Below are 18,669 nucleotides of genomic sequence, written 5' to 3'. Positions count from 1 at the left end.
ACCACCTTCCCCTGCTCCACCTACAAGGGTCAAAGCCAAGTGCCACCAATGGCCCGTCTCATTGATGGAGGCGCCGCGCGGGTTGGCTGCATCTGGCGGTGATGTCATGGGCACTGGGCCCCACCCCCAAGGCTGTGATTGATGGGAGGGCGGGTTCTGATTGGCTGGGACCGCGGTGTATCAGAGACAGGCTCCTCCTTCCCTCGCGGTGCCCCCCCAGCCCCGTGTGGGAGCTAGAAGCTGCTGCAGAGATTGCTGAGGGGGGGATGAGGCTGTGAGCGGTTGGAGGAGCGAGAGGGAGCCGCATTCTTCAGCATCACAAGTTGCAGGGTTCTCTTCTCTGGCCTTTCTTAAACATGGTGCAGCAAAGCAAGGCTGCGGACACTCAGAGCGGCGGCATCGCGTCTCGGGAAGCGGCAGACAGCGGCATCAGTGACATGAGTGCAGCTTCCAGCCCGAATCCCGGCTTCTCCCCAGCCCCTTCTGCGGAATCTCTCTGGGCCAGCGGCTCTGCCAAAGGAGAGGAGGAGGCGAGCTGTAACCCTGACTGGTGCAAAACCCCGAGCGGCCACATCAAGAGGCCCATGAACGCCTTCATGGTGTGGTCCCAGATCGAGAGGAAAAAGATCATGGAGCAAGTGCCGGACATGCACAACGCCGAGATCTCCAAGCGCCTGGGCAAGAAGTGGAAAATGCTGAAGGAGACCGAGAAGAGCCCGTTCATCCGAGAGGCAGAGCGCCTGAGGCTAAAGCATATGGCGGATTACCCCGACTACAAATACAGACCCAGGAAGAAGGTGAGGGCAGAGGCTGGAGCAGGAGCAGAGGACAAGAGCTGCCGAAAGGAGCCCAAGTCCTTCAAGAAACACAGCCGCCCCCAGAAGGGCAACTTCACCCGCCTCAGGCCCCTTTCTTGCAATCCGCACATCTCCTACCTACTCCTGCTCCTTTAATAAATTCAACTGTTTTTCCAAAATATTTGTTTTTGGTTTTTTAATCCATTTAGTTCAGTGTCTGAAATCTCTTTCAAGTGCCACAAGATATGTTTCTACACAAAAGAAGCTAGTTAAATGCAGCTCGTTGTTGCTGATTGTCCAACAATGGTGTCAACTCCTATGAAGACTGTTTGAAACTTTGATCAGAGATAGGTTCCCTGGAGCCTTTCAGAGGTGGAAAAATAGAGAGGTAGGGACGGTGGGGTTGAGGATAGGAGAGTAAAGTAAAGACTGGACAATTCCGAGAGAGCAGAGTTCATGACCACACTCTTCCGAAAAGTGGATTTTGTTCCGTGAAGTTAGAATAACCGCAATAACACTACTGTTACAAAAGGGACAAAAAAAAAGGATTCCGCCAATATTTCATAAGTTAGTTTGCCATCAGTTTTGGGCAATTAACAATATCTGGAAACTAAATTAAAATTACAGGATATATATAAATACTAGAGTTCGTCAAACATTGCCAATTTGAAGTTCATCTTTAAGAAACGTAAGTAGATGTATTGGAGGAAAGACAGGCGAAAAGATCTAAGTTATTGATTTTTTTTTATAGAACCGATCATTCGGTTGTCCTTTCCACAGCAGCCCAAAAGGAGTTATCCGACCTGATTATGGAAGTTGGTTTGGCAGTTATATAGTTAACTCAATGGAGTAGTGCAATAGAGGAGCTCCTGTTGAAGATAATGGTAGCACACTATGATAGGCTAGTGAATACATGTCATAGGTGAGCTAACGCGAAAGATGACGGTGGTATAATGTGATAGGGTAGGTGGAAAGTAGCACAGCAACATAGCAGAAGATGATTAGCTTAGAAAGACAAAGCAGGCGAGTATGATTGGTTATGCTAATTAACAGATAAGCGCGGGAACGAGTGGCCCCACGAATCGGGAAGCCATTTTCTGATTAGATTCTCTACAGTATAGAAACAGGCCCTTTGGCCCAGCAAGTCCACACTGACCCTCTGAAGAGTAACCCACTGAGACCCAATCCCCTACCAGATATTTATCCCTGACTAATGCACCTAACACTATGAGCAATTTAGCATGGCTAATTCACCTGGTGTGCATGTCTTTGGATTGTGGGAGGAAAGCAGAGCACCCGGAGGAAGCTCACACAGACATGGGGAGAATGTGCAAACTCCACACAGTCGCCCAAGGCAGGAATTAAACCATGGTCCCTGGCACTGTGAGGCAGCAGTGCTAACATTTGTGCTGTCCCTTTGATTGTCGCAGCTTTTGTTTGCAAATAAAAGTTTAACTTCATGAAGGATTTCTGTGTCTCCTGGTAATTCTCACAGAGTATCTGATAATCTTTCCATAACAACCCCAAGCTTGTGGTCTGTTGCCTTGTAGATTTTGACACTTCAAGTATCTTCCCAGTTTTTAAATGTTACAAGGGTTTCTGTTTTTGCCATCCTGTCAAGTGATGAGTTCTGAATCTCCACCATCCACTCAGTTAAAAACATTTCCAATCCCTGGAACTCTCTCATCTAAATTAATGTTCCCTGCTTTGGACCCTCCAGACAAGGGGAATAGAACCTTCCCACTCTATCACTAGCCCTCAATTTTACTCACTTTATTTTTATTCCTTCATGGGATGGTTATTGTCTGTATAATAATAATTACAGTTGCCCTTGAAAAAGTCTGGTGAGCTACCTTCTTGAATTACTACAGTCCATGTGCTATAGGTTAACACACAATGCTGTTCGGGAAGGAATTCCAGAATTTTGACTCAGCAACAATGAATGAACTGTGATACATTTCCACATCAAAAGGGTGAGTGACTTGGAGGGAAGCTTGCAGGTGGTGTTATTTCCATATATCTGGGTTTGGAAGGTGCTTTCAAAGAAGTCTTCGTGATTTTCTGCAGTGTGTCTTGGAAGTGGTACACACTGATGCTACTGAACATTTCTGGTGGAGGAGGTGGATGCTTGTGATTGTAGTCCCACATTAGGTCTTCCTCAGCCTCTCTGGTCCAGAAAGAATAATCTAGCCTCCTCAAACTTTCATTGTAACTAAAATGGTCCAGTCCAGGCAACAGCCTTGTAAATTTCCTCTGTACACTCTCTAATATGATCATAACTTTCTCACAATGTGGTGACCAGAACTCCATCTAGTACTCTCACTTAACTGTGGCTTAACCAGTGTTTAAATAGTTCCAGCTTAATCTTTTAGAGTCATAGAGATGTACAGCATGGAACCAGACCCTTCGGTCCAACCCGTCCATGCCGACCAGATATCCCTCAAACCCATCCTGTTCATATACCCAGCCAAATGCCTTTTAAATGTTGCAATTGTACCAGCTTCCACCACTTCCTCTGGCAGCTCATTCCATATACGTATCACCCTCTGCGTGAAATCATTGCCCCTTAGGTCTCTTTTATATCTTTCCCCTCTCACCCTAAACCTATGCCCTCTAGTTCTGGACTCCCCGACCCCAGGGAAAAGACTTTGCTTATTTACCCTATCCATGCGCCGCATAATCTTGTAAACCTTTATAAAGTCACCCCTCAGCCTCCGACGCTCCAGGTAAAATAGCCCCAGCCTATTCAGCCTGTCCCTATAGCTCAAATCCTCCAACCCTGGCAACGTCCTTGTAAATCTTTCAAGTATCATAAAATCTTTCCGATTTGCATGCAATATTCCAAAAGTGGCCTAACCAATGACCTCTTAACTCCTGTATTCAATATTCTGACCAATAAAGGAAAGCATACTAAACGCCTTCTTCACTATCCTATCTATCTGCAACTCCACTTTCACGGAGTTATGAACCTGCACTCCAAGGTCTCTTTGTTCAGCAACACTCCCTAGGACCTTAGCATTAAGTGTATAAGTCCTGCTAAGATTTGCTTTCCCAAAATGCAGCACTTCGCATTTAACTGAATTAAACGTCATCTGTCACTTCTCAGCCCATTGGCCCATCTGGTCAAGATCCTGTTGCAATCTGAGGTAACCCTCTTCGCTGTCCAATACACCTCCAATTTTGGTGTCATCTGCAAACTTACTAACTGTACCTCTTATGCTCACATCCAAAACATTTATTTAAATGACAAAAAGTAGAGGACCCAGCACCGATCCTTGTGGCACTCCACTGGTCACAGGCCTCCAGTCTGAGAAACAAACCTCCATCACCACCCTCTGTCTTCTACCTTTGAGCCAGTTCTGTACCAAATAGTTAGTTCTCCCTGTATTCAGTGAGAGATCTAACCTTGCTAATCAATCTCCCATGGGGAACCTTGTTGAATGCCTTACTGAAGTCTATGTAGATCACATCTACCGCTCTGCCCTCATCAATCCTCAAAAAACTCAAATCAAGTTTGTGAGACATGATTTCCCATGCACAAAGCCATGTTGACTATCCCTAATCAGTCCTTGCTTTTCCAAATACATGTACATCCTGTCCCTCAGGATTCCCTCCAACAACATGCCTCCCCACCGATGTCAGGCTCACTGGTCTATAGTTTCCTGGCTTGTCCTTATCACCCTTCTTAAACAGTGACACCACGTTAGCCAACTTCCAGTCTTCCAGCACCTCACGTGTGACTATCATTGATACAAATATCTCAGCAAGAGGCCCAGCAATCACTTCTCTAGCTTCCCACAGAGTTCTCAGGTACACCTGATCAGGTCCTGGTGATTTACCCACCTTTACCCATTTCAAGACATCCAGCACTTCCTCCTCTGTGATGTGGACATTCTGCAAGATGTCACCATCTATTTCCCTACAGTCTATATCTTCCATATCCTTTTCCACAGTAAATACTGATGCAAAATACTCATTAGTATCTCCCCATTTTCTGTGGCTCCACACAAAGGCCGCCTTGCTGATCTTTGAGGGGCCCTATTCTCTCCCTAGTTACCCTTTTGTTCTTAGTGTATTTGGAAAAACTCTTTGGATTCTCCTTAATTCTATTTGCCAAAGCTATCTCATGTCCCCTTTTACCCTCCTGATTCCCTCTTAAGTATACTCCTACTGCCTTTATACTCTTCTAAGGATTCACTCGATCTATCCTGTCTATACCTGACATATGCTTCCTTCTTTTTCTTAACCAAACCCTCAATTTCTTTAGTCATCCAGCATTCCCTATAACTACCAGCCTTTCCTTTCACCCTAACAGGAATATACTTTCTCTGGATTCTCGTTACCTCAGTTTTGAAGGCTTCCCATTTTCCTGCCATCCCTTTGCCTGTGAACATCTGCCACCAATCAGCTTTGAAAGTTCTTGCCTAATGCCATCAAAATTGGCCTTTCTCCAATTTAGAACTTCAACTTTTAGATCTGGTCTATCCTTTTCCGTCATTATTTTGTGAGGTACCTTGTCAAATGACTTCTGGAAGTCAAATACAATATAATCTACTAGTTCCCCTCTATTGACTCTGGTTGAGACTTCCTCAAAAAAAAAATTAATTGGACACAATTTCCCTCTCATGAAGTGATGCTGACTCTGCTTGCTTAGATTGTGATTTTCCAAATGTTCTGGTATTATTTCTTTAATGATCGATTTCAATATTTTTCCAACAATAGATGTTAGGCGAATTGACCAAGAGTTACCTGCCTTCTTGCTCTCTCCCTTTTTGAAAAGGGGTGTCACACTGGCAGTTTTCCAATCCTCCGATGTATAGTTCAGGCTCCTTCTTTGAAAGAAAGCTATAAACGCACTGGACGTAATTTCGAGGAGCTTCGCTGGATTGATACTTGGAATGAGTGGGTTGATTTATGCGGACGATTTGGACAGACTGGACATCTTTCCACTGAAGTTTAAAAAAGCAAGGGGTGCCATGATTACAATGTATAGAAAGCTGGATGTTCTTGACAAGGTGGATGTGGAAGGGAGGTTTCCTCTTGTGGGTCAGTCCAGAACTAGGCAGCACTGTTAAAAATTAAGGGTCACTCTTTTCAGACAAAGCTGCTGATAATTTTGATTTTTCTTTTCTCAGAATTGTGTACTTTTGGAACAGTGTCCCTTAAAAGTGGCAGCCGAGCAGTGGAGGGAGGATATTGAATATTTTTAAGATGGAGGTATATAGATTCTTGTCAGGTTATTGGGGGTAAATGGGAATGTGGAATTAAAACTGATCAAAAATTATCTTATTGAATGTTGGATCAAGTCAGAGGGGCTGAATGGCCAATTTCTGCATCTGATTTATATGTTTGTGTTTCTAACCCAATATACTTAAAAACCTCTAAACGCTGCCTTCTTATCTTATATACCCTTTGTATTTTATCTCTGATACATCATTCAATATCCATACAAAACTTTCCACAGAAAATCATCATCATGTGTCATAAACATGCCTGCCAGTTTCTCTTTGTGATTCCCATTGAAGAATTCTGGGTTTGCCGTGATATGAAAGCAACCTACTTTCAATAAGTTGGACCTATTTGAGAAACACCCCCTAGTACACGGACATTTGTTGAGTATTCATAAAATCTTTTGTATAATCACTCTTTGAAGATTTCAAAAATGCTTTCTTTTGAAATATTTCATCCTGCAAAAATACACACTTTATACTCCTTGCCATACGTTCCTAGGAAAATATTACTCAAAAAGCCAAGTTGAAAGGGAAATCCACTCTAACACCTTGATCACCAAGGTTTCGTTCAAATTCTAAACCACAGTCTGGCTTTGGTCTTATATTCCATCAGGGAGCATTTTCCTGTTGAGTATTTATCTGTACGTTAAGGCTTACAGTCTCCCATCTGGACCTCCAGTGTATACACCAGATTCTTTCAAACTCTCCAAATCTTGTTCTTTGACATTCTTTATCAACTTTATTCCATTTTTCATGTGACGAATAACATATCTTGATCATTAGAGCTTCTACTTGTCATGATATTCTCAACCCGTTCCATAGGCCTTGCTCTTGTCAAGTTTCTCCAAGGCCTCCTATCTCATTCCGGATTATTACTTTAAGTTCACCTCCTCCTATGATCAGAATTCCTTTAGCAAATTCATAGTCTTTTACTCGGGTCATGTTCACTTCCAGCCTGACTTTCAGAACTCACACTGTTCTTTCCCTTTCTCATCCTTACCTCAATTTACCATCCAAAGATCCTACCTATTGTCCCATATCTTACATATTTAGACAACATTTGTATTTCCAAGTGATTTTTCCAGCTGTCCTTGTAATGATGGCATTACTCCATTCACCGACCCTTCTGGCATGTGTGTGGTGTCAACTTTGTTGTCTCTGTATCACTGTCCAGATTCAGTCAGCTTCTCATCTGTCATAATCTAATTCTCAGAATTACCCAACAGATGTGCAAGATGTTTCAATACTTTCTATTACTTGTCCAATCAGTGCCAATTAACCTCAAAGGATGCACCCTATCAGGTTAGCTGCACTGTTGTATAATTACTGTTATTCCATTACTGCAAACTTATATGGACATCTCTATTCTTAATACCTTTCTCTTTTCTAATACAATGTCCCTTGGATTATAACTTCACTGAGATGGCCCTACACAGTGCCTTAAGGCTCACTCTGATGGTCCTGTATGGTGCCTTAAGGCTCACTCTGATGGTCCTGTATGGTGCCATAAGGCTCACTCTGATGGTCCTATATGGTGCCTTAAGGCTCACTCTGATGGTCCTGTATGGTGCCTTAAGGCTCACTCTGATGGTCCTGTATGGTGCCTTAAGGCTCACTCTGATGGTCCTGTATGGTGCCTTAAGGCTCACTCTGATGATCCTGTATGGTGCCTTAAGGCTCATTCTGATGGTCCTATATGGTGCCTTAAGGTTCACTCTGGTCCTCTACGGTGCCATAAGGCTCACTAAATTTTCTCTGAAACCTCAGATTTAAATGAATGCCCACTCAATTGCCCAGAAAAAAGTCAAGCTAACTATAGACCTTTCTCATGCTGGGAGGAAATCACGCATTTCTATCTCAATCCCCACCCCTTTTAATTCTGATTCTTATTTTGTCTTATTGGGCAGCCTTTATCTGGGCAGCCTTTATCTGGGCAGCCTCACAGCGCACCACCATCCTTTATGTTCCTGTGAGTCCATTGGGATTGATGTTTTCACGGGGTCTGTTTTAAGGTTGCTGAATCTGCTCCAAAAGTGTGTTTCTTCCTGAAAATTTAATTCCATTTAATACTCAGCTCTATCCATGTTCGACACATTTGCACTGCCCAATAATTTAAAGGGAAACATTAAGTTGGCAATCTCCAAATTGAAAATCTTTTATCTTTAATGTAAATCTGTGGAATAATTGTCCAGCTTTCTGAACTGATCAAAGCCTGACCATGCCTCATATGCATTTAGCCCATCATTTTTTTCATAGATTTTGCTGTTATAGTGTCATTGCTTGTCGAGCGGAAGTGGTTAAGTGCTATCTCATTGCCTGACATTATGTGGCATGAATCTTACATGACACATGAGCACAAGCCTGGATGTTGTCCACATCTTGCTGCATTTTTGGGCACAGACTGCTTCAGTATCTGAAGTGTGATCCATGATCTGATCTGAGCAAGTGGTACTCAACGTCCTGAAACTTCCTTGATAATAATGCGAAGAGTGTACCTGTACGCTTCTGTTACACAGAACACTGGTAAGACGACATCTGGAGTACAGTGTTCAGTATTAGTCTCTTTATTCAGGAAGGATGTAAATGCATTGGAAGTGGGTCAAAGAAGTTTACGAAGCAAAAGCTGGAGAGGATGGGTAGCTTTATGAAGAGACATTGGGCTTGTTTCCATTTGAGTTAAGGAGAGCAAGAGGTGAATCAATTGAAATGTTTAAGATCCAGAGGGATCTTGACAAGGGAGATGTGGAGAAGTTATTTCCTCTTGAGGGAGAATCTAGAACTAGGACTGACTTTTAAAAAATAAAAAGCCAACCATTTAAGTCAAAGCGAGGCAATATTTTTCTTCTTGGGAGTTCTTTGGCTTTGGATCCTGACAAAGAGGTGGAAGCAGAATTTCTGAATATATTTAACAAAGAAGTGGATAGATACTTTTGGGAAGTGGGAGGTGAATGGTCTTCAGATTGAGACAGGAATGCAAAATGAAACTTACACTCATATCAGCTGTGACGGAATTAGTCATTGAGTCATAGAGATGTACAGCACAGAAACAGGCACTTTGGTTCAACTCATCCATACCAACCAGATATTCTCCATTAATCTAATCCCATTTGCCAGCACTGGCCCATATCCCTCTGAATCATTCCTATTCATAAACCCATCCGAATGCCTTTTAGATGCTGTAACTGTACCAGCCTCCACACTTCCTCTGGCAGCTCATTCTGTACACACACCACTCTCTGTGTGAAAACGTTGTCCCTTAGGTCTGTTTTAAATCTTTCGCCTCTCACCTTAAACCTATGCCGTCTAGTTTTGGACTCCCTTATCCTGGGTAAAAGACCTTGACTATTTACCCTATCCATGTCCCTCATGATTTTATAAATTTCTATAAGGTGACCCTTCAGTCTCTGACAGTCCAGGAAAAATAGGCCCAGTTTTGAGGAATGATCACCTGACCCGAAATGTAAATTCAGATGTCTCTTCCCAGATGCTTACAGTCCTGCAGAGCTTTTCCAGCAGCTTCTGTTTTTGCTCAGGCTTGTTCAGCCTGACCCTGTAGCTCAAACCCTCCAAACCTGGCAACATCCTTGTAAATCTTTTCTGAACCTTTTCAGGTTTCACAACATCCTTCCTATGGCAGGGAGAACAGAACTGCATGCGGTATTCCAAAAGTGGCTTATCCAATGTCCTGTACAGCTGCAACATGACCTCCCAACAAAAGCAAGCATACCAGACACTTTATTCACTACCCTATCTACTTGTGACTCTACTTTCAAGGAACTATGAACCTGAACCCCAAGGTCTCTTTTTTCAGCAACACTCCCCAGGCCCTTACCATTACGTGTATAAGTCCTGCCCTAATTTGCCTTACCAACATTTTCCATAAGACAGAATCCCAAAAACCCTATCATTCTTGATAAGATGGGCTTCGTAGCTGATCCCAGTATCTGTGAGCGTACACCATATGCATACTTAGCATTCCTTGGCCCATTGGCCTTTCTTAACTAATTGTTTGGTGTTTCTCCATATAACGTGTAGTGAATTAAAGTGTCACCCTCTCTGATGTGGGCCCCTCAGGAGAAGGCCGAAGTGGAAATTCTACTTGACATTTCTGGATAAAAATTATTGCAAATGCTTCAGCCTTGTCTTTTACACTAATGCGCTGGGCTCCTCATCATTCAGGACAGGGACTTTTGAACCTTCTCCGCCAGTTTGTGTGTTGTGGTGTCATTATTTGGGGTTGCCTGAGTCCATGGTATATTTTGCAAGAACACATTAGTTGTAGCTAAGTACATTCAGACATTGGACCTCCATATAACATTAGAATCTCTATCTCCTTCAGGATCTTTTCCAACTAGACATGTTCTCTGACATAGTTGTTACATTGCCATAATGTATGTTTCTGATGTTAACCAAATACTATATAGTTTGTTGTTTAATTCTCCACCACCATTTATAATTGGATATACCAGGACTTTAAAGACATGATCTGATCTATCAGTGAGTGATTGATTAGTTCTTTACATAACAAGCTGCTTTTACTGCTAAATATGCATATGGTGTGCCCTCACTGATACTGGAATCAGCTACAAAGCCCATCTCATCAAGAGAATTCTGTCATGTGGAAAATTTCCCAGTTGTTGCAAATATTGACCAATGAAAATACAAATCAAAACAATTATACATTCAGGGGTGGGAGGGAAATTGAGGTCAGTGATTGCTCTATAGCTTGTTTTTCTGAAAAAAAAGCATTAGGCAATTGTCAAACCAAAAAAAAAGCATGTCAAATCAAGTGTCACAAATATGAGTTTGTTCATTGTTTCCACTTGGGAATATAAAGTTTGTTGATCCTGAGCTACATTGTTACGATAAGTCCATCTTTGCATAAAAATTGAAATAATAGTTTTATTATGTAAGTTCTTTTGGTAAATGTACCATCACAGGAGCACATTTATAACATTGTCAGAATCATTATTAAAGGTAATTTGGTGCACCAGAACAATAAAACATCCTTTCTGACATATTTAATCAACTAATTTGCCAGATCCCATTCCAATCATCTAAAACCGAACCTACTTGTAGAAAGATCTTAACTTGTATAGGTGTCAATCTAGAAAGTGGATGTGTTATATTTTTCAACCTTCAACTGTACAATTGGTACGATCCCAGCTGATGTTACTACTGAACAAGTCCGATCCCAGACTGAAATGTGGCTTTGTAGGTCATTTTCTCTTCAGTGAGGTAATCTTAGAACATTGAACATAGAACAATACAGCGCAGAACAGGCCCTTCGGCCCTCGATGTTGCGCTGACTTGTGAACAATTCTCAGCTCATCCTCCTACACTATCCTATCATCATCCATGTGCTTATCTAAGGATTGTTTAAATCTCCCTAATGTGGCTGAGTTGACTACATTAGCAGGTAGGGCATTCTACACCCTTACCACTCTGTGTAAAGAACCTGCCTCTGACATCTGTCTTAAATCTATCACCCCTCAATTTGTAGTTATGTCCCCTCATACAAGCTGACGTCATCATCCTAGGAAAAAGACTTTCACTGTCTACCCTATCTAATCCTCTGATCATCTTGTATGTCTCTATCAAATTCCCTCTTAGCCTTCTTCTTTCCAATGAGAACAGAAACAAGTCTCTCAGCCTTTCCTCATAAAACCTTCCCTCCAAACCAGGCAACATCCTGGTAAATCTCCTCTGCACGTTTTCCAATGCTTCCATATCCTTTCCGAAATATGGGGACCAGAACTGCACACAATATTCCACGTGTGGTCGCACTAGCATTTTGTATGGTTGCAGCATGATATTGCGGCTCTGGAACTCAATCCCTCTACGAATAAAACCTAACTCACCGTTTGCCTTCTTAACAGCACTATTAACCTGGGTGGCAACTTTCAGGGATCTACGTACATGGATTCCAAGATCCCTCTGCACATCCACACTACCAAGAATCTTTCCATTGACCCAGTACTCTGCCTTCCTGTTATTCTTCCCAAAGTGCATCACCTCACATTTAGCTGCATTGAACTCCATTTGCCACCTCTCAGCCCAATTCTGCAGTTTAACCAAGTCCCCCGCAACCTGTTACATTCTTCCAAGCTGTCCACTACTCCACCGACTTTAGTGTCATCTGCAAATTTACTAATCCATTCCACCGTAAAAATGACAATCAGCAGTGGTCCCAAAACAGATCCTTGTGGCACACCACTAGTAACCAGACTCCAGGCTGAATATTTTCCATCAACCACCACTCGCTGCCTTCTTTCAGAAAGCCAGTTTCTAATTCAAGCTGCTAAATCACCCTCAATTCTATGCCTCTGCATTTTCTCCAACAGCCTACGATGTGGAATCTTATCAAAGGCTTTACTGAAGTCCATGTACACCACATCAACTGCCCTACCCTCATCTACATGCTTGGTCACCTTCTCAAAAAACTCAATGAGGTTTGTGAGACATGACCTGCCCTTGACGAAACCATGTTGACTATCTGAAATCAAATTGTTGCTTGCTAGATGATTATAAATCCTCTCTCTTATAATCCTTTCCAAAACCTTTCCTACAACAGAAGTAAGGCTCACTGGGTCATCTCTACTACCATTCTTGAACAAGGGCACAACATTTGCAATCCTCCAGTCCTCTGGTACCAAGCCTGTAGACAATGACAACTCAAAGATCAAATTCAAAGGCTCTGCTATCTTCTCCCTAGCTTCCCAGAGAATCCTCGGATAAATCCCATCTGGCCCAGGGGACTTGTCTACTTGTACTCCTTCTAGAATTGATAACACCTGTTCATTACGAACCTCAATCCTTTCTAGTCTAATATCTCATACCTCATTCTTCTCCTCTCAATACTCTCCTTTTCCTGAGTGAAAACCCATGAGAAATGTTCGTTTAGCACCTCTCCAATCTCCACAGGGTCCACACTCAACTTCCCACCTGTCTTTGACTGGCTCTATTCATACCCTAATCATCCTTTTATTCCTCACATACCTATAGAAAGCTTTTGGGTTCTCCTTTATTCTATTTGCTAAAGACTCCAGGCCATATCTGTTTCTTAAATCAGCTCCACATTTCCATTGTCTACATCCCCTGCATTTTGCTACCCCATTCTATGCATCCTAATTCTTGCCTAATAGCATTATAATTGCCTTGCCCCTTTGATAACTCTTGACCTGTATCATGTACAATAGACAATAGACAATAGGTGCAGGAGTAGGCCATTCTGCCTTCGAGCCTGCACCACCATTCAATATGATCATGGCTGATCATCCTTAATCAGTATCCTGTTCCTGCCTTATCTCCCTAACCCTTGATTCCACTACCTTTGAGAGCTCTATCCAACTCTTTCTTAAATGAATTCAGAGACTGGGCCTCCACTGCCCTCTGGGGCAGAGCATTCCACACAGCCACCACTCTTTGGGTGAAGAAGTTTCTCCTCATCTCTGTCCTAAATGGTCTACCCTGTATTTTTAAGCTGTGTCCTCTGGTTCGGCACTCACCCATCAGTGGAAACATGTTTCCTGCTTCCAGAGTGTCCAATCCTTTAATAATCTTATATATCTCAATCAGATCCCCTCTCAGTCTTCTAAACTCATCCCTTTCCATCGCTAAACTAAATGTAACTGAATTATGGTCACACTCTCCAAAGTGCTCACCGACAACTAAATCAAACACCTGGCCTGGTTCATTACCGAGCACCAGATCCAGTGTGGCCTCCCCTCTTGTTGGCCCTTTGGCATACTGTGTCAGGAAACCCTCCTGTACACATTGGACAAAAACTGATCCATCCAACATACTAGAGTTATATCATTTCCAGTCAATGTTGGGGAAGTTGAAGTCTCCCATAATGACCATGCTGTTCCTTTCACTCCTACCCAAAATAATTTTGCTAATCCTCTCATCCACCACCCTGGAAATCTGCGGAGGCCTATAAAAAAACTCCAAGCAGTGTGACCTCTCCTCTCCTGTTTCTAACCTCAGCCCACACTACTTCAGTAGACGAGTCCTCGTCAAAAGTTCTCTCAGGCACCTTTATACTATCCTTGACTAACAAGGCCACACCTCCCCCTCTTTTACCGCCTTGCCTGTCCTTAATGAAAGATCTAAACCCTGGAACCTGCAACATCCATTTCTGTGACCCTGAAATCCTGTCCCTGTCCTCCCTACTCTCATCCTTCTGTGCACTGCAACTACACCTTTGGTTCCCATCCCCTTGCTGAGCTAGTTTAAACCCACCTGAATAGCACCAGCAAATTTCCCACCCAGGATATTAATAGCCCTCTGGTTCAAGTGAAGACCATCATGTTTGTACAGATCCCACCTTCCCCAGAATGAGCCCCAATTATCCATGTACCTGAAACCCTCCCTCCTGCACCATCCTTGCAGCCACTTGTTCAGCTGATATCTCACCCTATTCCTTGCCTCGCTATCACATGAAACAGGTTACAAACCAGAGATAACAACTTTGTTTGTTCTAGTTCTCAGCTTCCACCCTAGCTCCCTGAAATCCTGCCTTACATCCCTATCCCTCTTTCTACCCATGTTGTTGGTACCTACATGGACCATGACTTGAGGCTGGTCACCCTCTCCCTTCAGGACCCCAAAGATACGATCTGAGACATCATGGACCCTGGCACCTGGGAGGCAACACACCAACCGCGAGTCTCGTTCCCAACAAACCTTCTATCGGAGCCTCTATCTATTGAGTCCCCAATGACTAACACGAATGTTTTTCACTGAAACACAAGTTCATAATGCTGAAGATCTGGTATTAATAATAAAATAGAAGTATTTTATGGAAAAAAGCTGAAACCAAGCTATTTACACATAACATAAACACACATTAAAAATACATCTCATCTATCCTTACATCATCACTTTACAATCTCAAACATCAGAGCAAATCCCTTTTCTATCACATCTACCAGTTTGACTCAACTCTTTCTGTCATGAACATTTTGTATCCTCTTCCTTGATGAAGCACCATGACTGAGCTTAGACATGTTTAAAGATTAGATTCCCTACAGTGTGGAAACAGGCCATTTGACCCAACAAGTCCACACAGACCCATTTCCCTCTGATTAATGCACCTACCACTATCAGCAATTTAGCATGGCCAATCCACCTGACCTGCACGTCTTTGGACTGTGGGAGGAAATCGGAGCATCCGGAGGAAACCCATGCAGACATAGGGAGAATGTGCAAATTCCACACAGACAGTCACCCGAGGCTGGAATTGACCCGAGTCCATGGTGCTGTGAGGCAGCAGTGCTAACCACTGAGCCACTGTCCCACCCTAAAGTTCAAATAAACCCTCCTTCATTGCAACCCAAATACTTCCAGTCTGGAGTTTTCAAGTGAAACCCTTACACTAAGATAATATGCTTTTTGGCTTTTCTGAACTAATTCATTTGTTGAGTAGAAATTATTTTGTACACCTAACTTCAACCAGGGCCTCTGCAAATTGAACTTTTAAAGCTATGGGATTTTCCCCAAACAAAACAAAAATCCTGCTCCTTCTAAATTGAAAACAAGCTCCTCAATAATTTTGTCTGCCTATACCACCAATACACACAACTCAAAACCCACATGCCTCCAGTTTAAAATCCAAACTGTAAAATAAATCATGGTTGTATATGCATATACATAAGATCACACATCTGACATCACAAGTTTCATAAGATAGATCTTCTATAATGAATGTAAATTTTCTTCTATCCACAGTTATGGTCCCTGTGATATTTTAAATGGATAGATTGATACTGCAGAGTATTTTAAACACAGTGTATATATTTGCAATGCTGATCATAGAAATTTTACATCACAGAGATTCCTATTAATCTATTTTCAGAATATGTAGCTGGCTTATTTATATGTAAAATTAATTAAAAACAATAATAAAGTATAATTTTTGTCAAGCTGGAGAGTTTCCGGTTTCTGATGAAGACAGCAACATATACAGAAGATGGGAAGAACCAAGGGTTATTTACACTCAATTAGTGGAGTATACTTACTATTCTTTGTAGATTATTAAACTAGCTGCAAAAAAGCAAGTTTCTTATATATATATTAACAGTTTGTCTTGCTTCATTTTTATTTTGTTGTCACTATTTTCAAGCTCAGGGTGTTTTTCCATGTCTCATTTTCCTTGATAACCTGGTTTTGCTTTCATTTCTTTCTACAATGTTTTTAGGTTACGTTTTTAATTCTTGTCTGTTTTTCTTTGTTTTGTGTTTATTATTTCTCCTGCATGTTTGTGTAAGACCTTCCCTGATGCCAGATGAAGCTGTTCACAAAGCACAGCTTTAATTAACATTCTTTAAGGGTTTTCTTTCATTTCTCTCCTTTTTTGGAGCATTACTCTTCGGTTGTGAAGCATCTTAATAGTTTTTTTTCCATTTTCTATTGTTGTTTGACCTTGCAATCTGTGTTTTTATTTTGTCCAGCTTTAGAGCCTGAAACAGATACCTTTCTCTCCTGAAGATCATGTGATTTTATTCAAGGTTCTGTCTATTTCAGTTTTTCTTCCTCTCCATGTAAATGTAAACCACAGGTCACTCACCTTCACAACCTGCTCTTTAGTTGCATTTTCTAACCCATTCACCAGAGCTGAATTTCTTAAATTTATCCTTCACTGACTGTTTGTTGTCTCTAAAGTTATTGACATTTTGCCTTGATCCTATCACCTCATTCAGAAAATGACATTGAACAAATACAACATCTGATTGCAATTGCTGAATATGAAATTCTTTTACTCATATGAAAAGGTTCCAAATACACTCACAGCAGAACCATTGTATGAATACAGACAATTCAAATATGTGGCTTAATTATCTAATGTCAGTGCTGCCCACCAGTTTTACACCCTCTTTTATATTAGAGTTGAAAAACATCTGATTTTAAACATATTATTGTATTATGAGAATGGTAGCAGTGAGAGAATTGGAACTACATTCTCAAAAGTGTACAAGGGGCTTGGGCCTCTCTGAGTTATGACAATATGATTTACACTCTATCCAACTCAATGGACCCATCGAAGGGAGCGATGGCAGATGTGATTGAGGTGGAAGGAGGAGGAGGAGATTCCCCATCAGGATCCCACTTAATTATTGCTTTATGTGAGGTACCATGCTCTTGATATTAAAAATCCAGTCATCAAAGAGTCTCCTTCTAGCTAGAGCAAGTTACTCAAATAATGAGGGAGTAATTGCACAGGACAGGCAGAATCTATTTGTAGTTTATGCCAGATATAAAGCTTATGGGTAAGGAGAGATTTTAGGGGCTAGAGGGAGACTGAAGATGTTTATGGAGATGGAATATGAACAACATTTTCTAATTGTCAGATGAGATTTGTAATGTTCAAAGTCTGTGATTTCATCCTGTTAATTAGTTATTGCATGTTGCTGTAATGAGAATAACGCAACTCAATATAATTGAGAAAAGCCTAACTTAGGTAAGAGGTCTTTTTCATATTCAGAACTTTTTGTTTTTAATCTGTCAATAGTGCAATGTTTAATTACATTCCAGGCGGTCAACAAAACCAATTTTTTGTGTTACAATTAAACATCTCTTCTTGGGTCAAACATAGCTGTGTATGTCATCCAAAATCCCGAGGCTCAATGACTCAAAGTTCCCTCAAGGTTTTATCTCATTCCCCTGAACCCTCTAAACTACAAAAAATATTCTTTTACATTTATTCTGGAGATGTCAAAGCTAGTATTTATTGCCCATCCTCAAATTGTTTGAGAAGGTTTTGGTGAGCTACCTTCTTGAAATGCAGCAATTCAAAATTCCTCTCCTTTCTCAGTTTCTCTTCTATTCATGATAAACAATAACATTTTATTAGCTTTCCTTGTTAATTACTGTACCTATAGACGAGCCTTTTGTAATTCATGAACTAGGACATTCAGATACCTCTGTATGTTCGAGTTCTGCAATTCTTCATTATTTAGATAATATACTTCTTTTTATTATTTCTGCCAAAATGGACAATTTCACGTTTTTCCACATTATACTCCACTTGTTCGATCTTTTCCCACTCAATTAACTTATCTGTATCCCTTTGTAGACTCCAAATGTCCTCTTCACAATTCACTTTTCTGCCAAATGTTTGTGTCATTACCAAGTTTAGCTTTCATACCTTCATTACCTTCACCAAGACATTCAGAGAAATTGTAATGATTTGAAGGAGCTGGTGTTGGATTAGGATGTACAAAGTTAAAAATCACACAACGCCAGGTTATAGTCCAACAGGTTTTTTGGAAGCACTAGCGTTTGGAGTATTGCTCCCGGTTGTCTCAGAAATTGTAAAAATTGAGACCCCAATTTTCTGATCCTGTGATACATCTTGCCAACCAGAAGAAATGAATTATTTATGCCTCTTGTTTCCCTTAACCATCCAGTATTCTATCCATGCCAATATGCTATCTTCGACACCATGAGCCTCCAGTTTCTACATAATCTTATCAAATACCTTTCAAAAACCAAGAGCATCGGTCCACCTTAATCCACAGCATACTTCCCTTCTCCAAAGAATTCTAATAAGGTTGTTAAACATGATTTCTCTTTTACAGAACCATGTTGAATCTGCCTGATCACCTTGGATTTTCAAAGTGCCCTAGGGCTCTATTATC

The 18,669-nt window shown here is 41.5% G+C and overlaps 1 protein-coding gene across 1 annotated transcript; it reads left to right on the top strand.

The window, feature by feature from the left end:
* The first annotated feature begins 210 nt into the window (after window positions 1–210).
* Window positions 211–976, top strand: LOC140453358 (transcription factor SOX-4-like). The gene has a single exon (XM_072547923.1). It carries the CDS (start codon window positions 357–359, stop codon window positions 951–953), a length of 597 nt encoding a protein of 198 aa, XP_072404024.1. The 5' UTR covers window positions 211–356; the 3' UTR covers window positions 954–976.
* The last annotated feature ends 17,693 nt before the right edge of the window (window positions 977–18,669 follow it).

Source organism: Chiloscyllium punctatum, chromosome 27 (genome assembly GCF_047496795.1).
Source record: "Chiloscyllium punctatum isolate Juve2018m chromosome 27, sChiPun1.3, whole genome shotgun sequence".
In the NCBI taxonomy this organism is placed as follows: Eukaryota; Metazoa; Chordata; class Chondrichthyes; order Orectolobiformes; family Hemiscylliidae; genus Chiloscyllium; species Chiloscyllium punctatum.
The sequence above is the reverse complement of the archived record's forward strand: the minus strand, read 5'-3'. Positions and strand labels throughout refer to the sequence as shown.

Excerpts from the sequence above, each read along its gene's own strand:
- LOC140453358 (XM_072547923.1), top strand. The coding sequence starts at position 357 with ATGGTGCAGCAAAGCAAGGCTGCGGACACTCAGAGCGGCGGCATCGCG.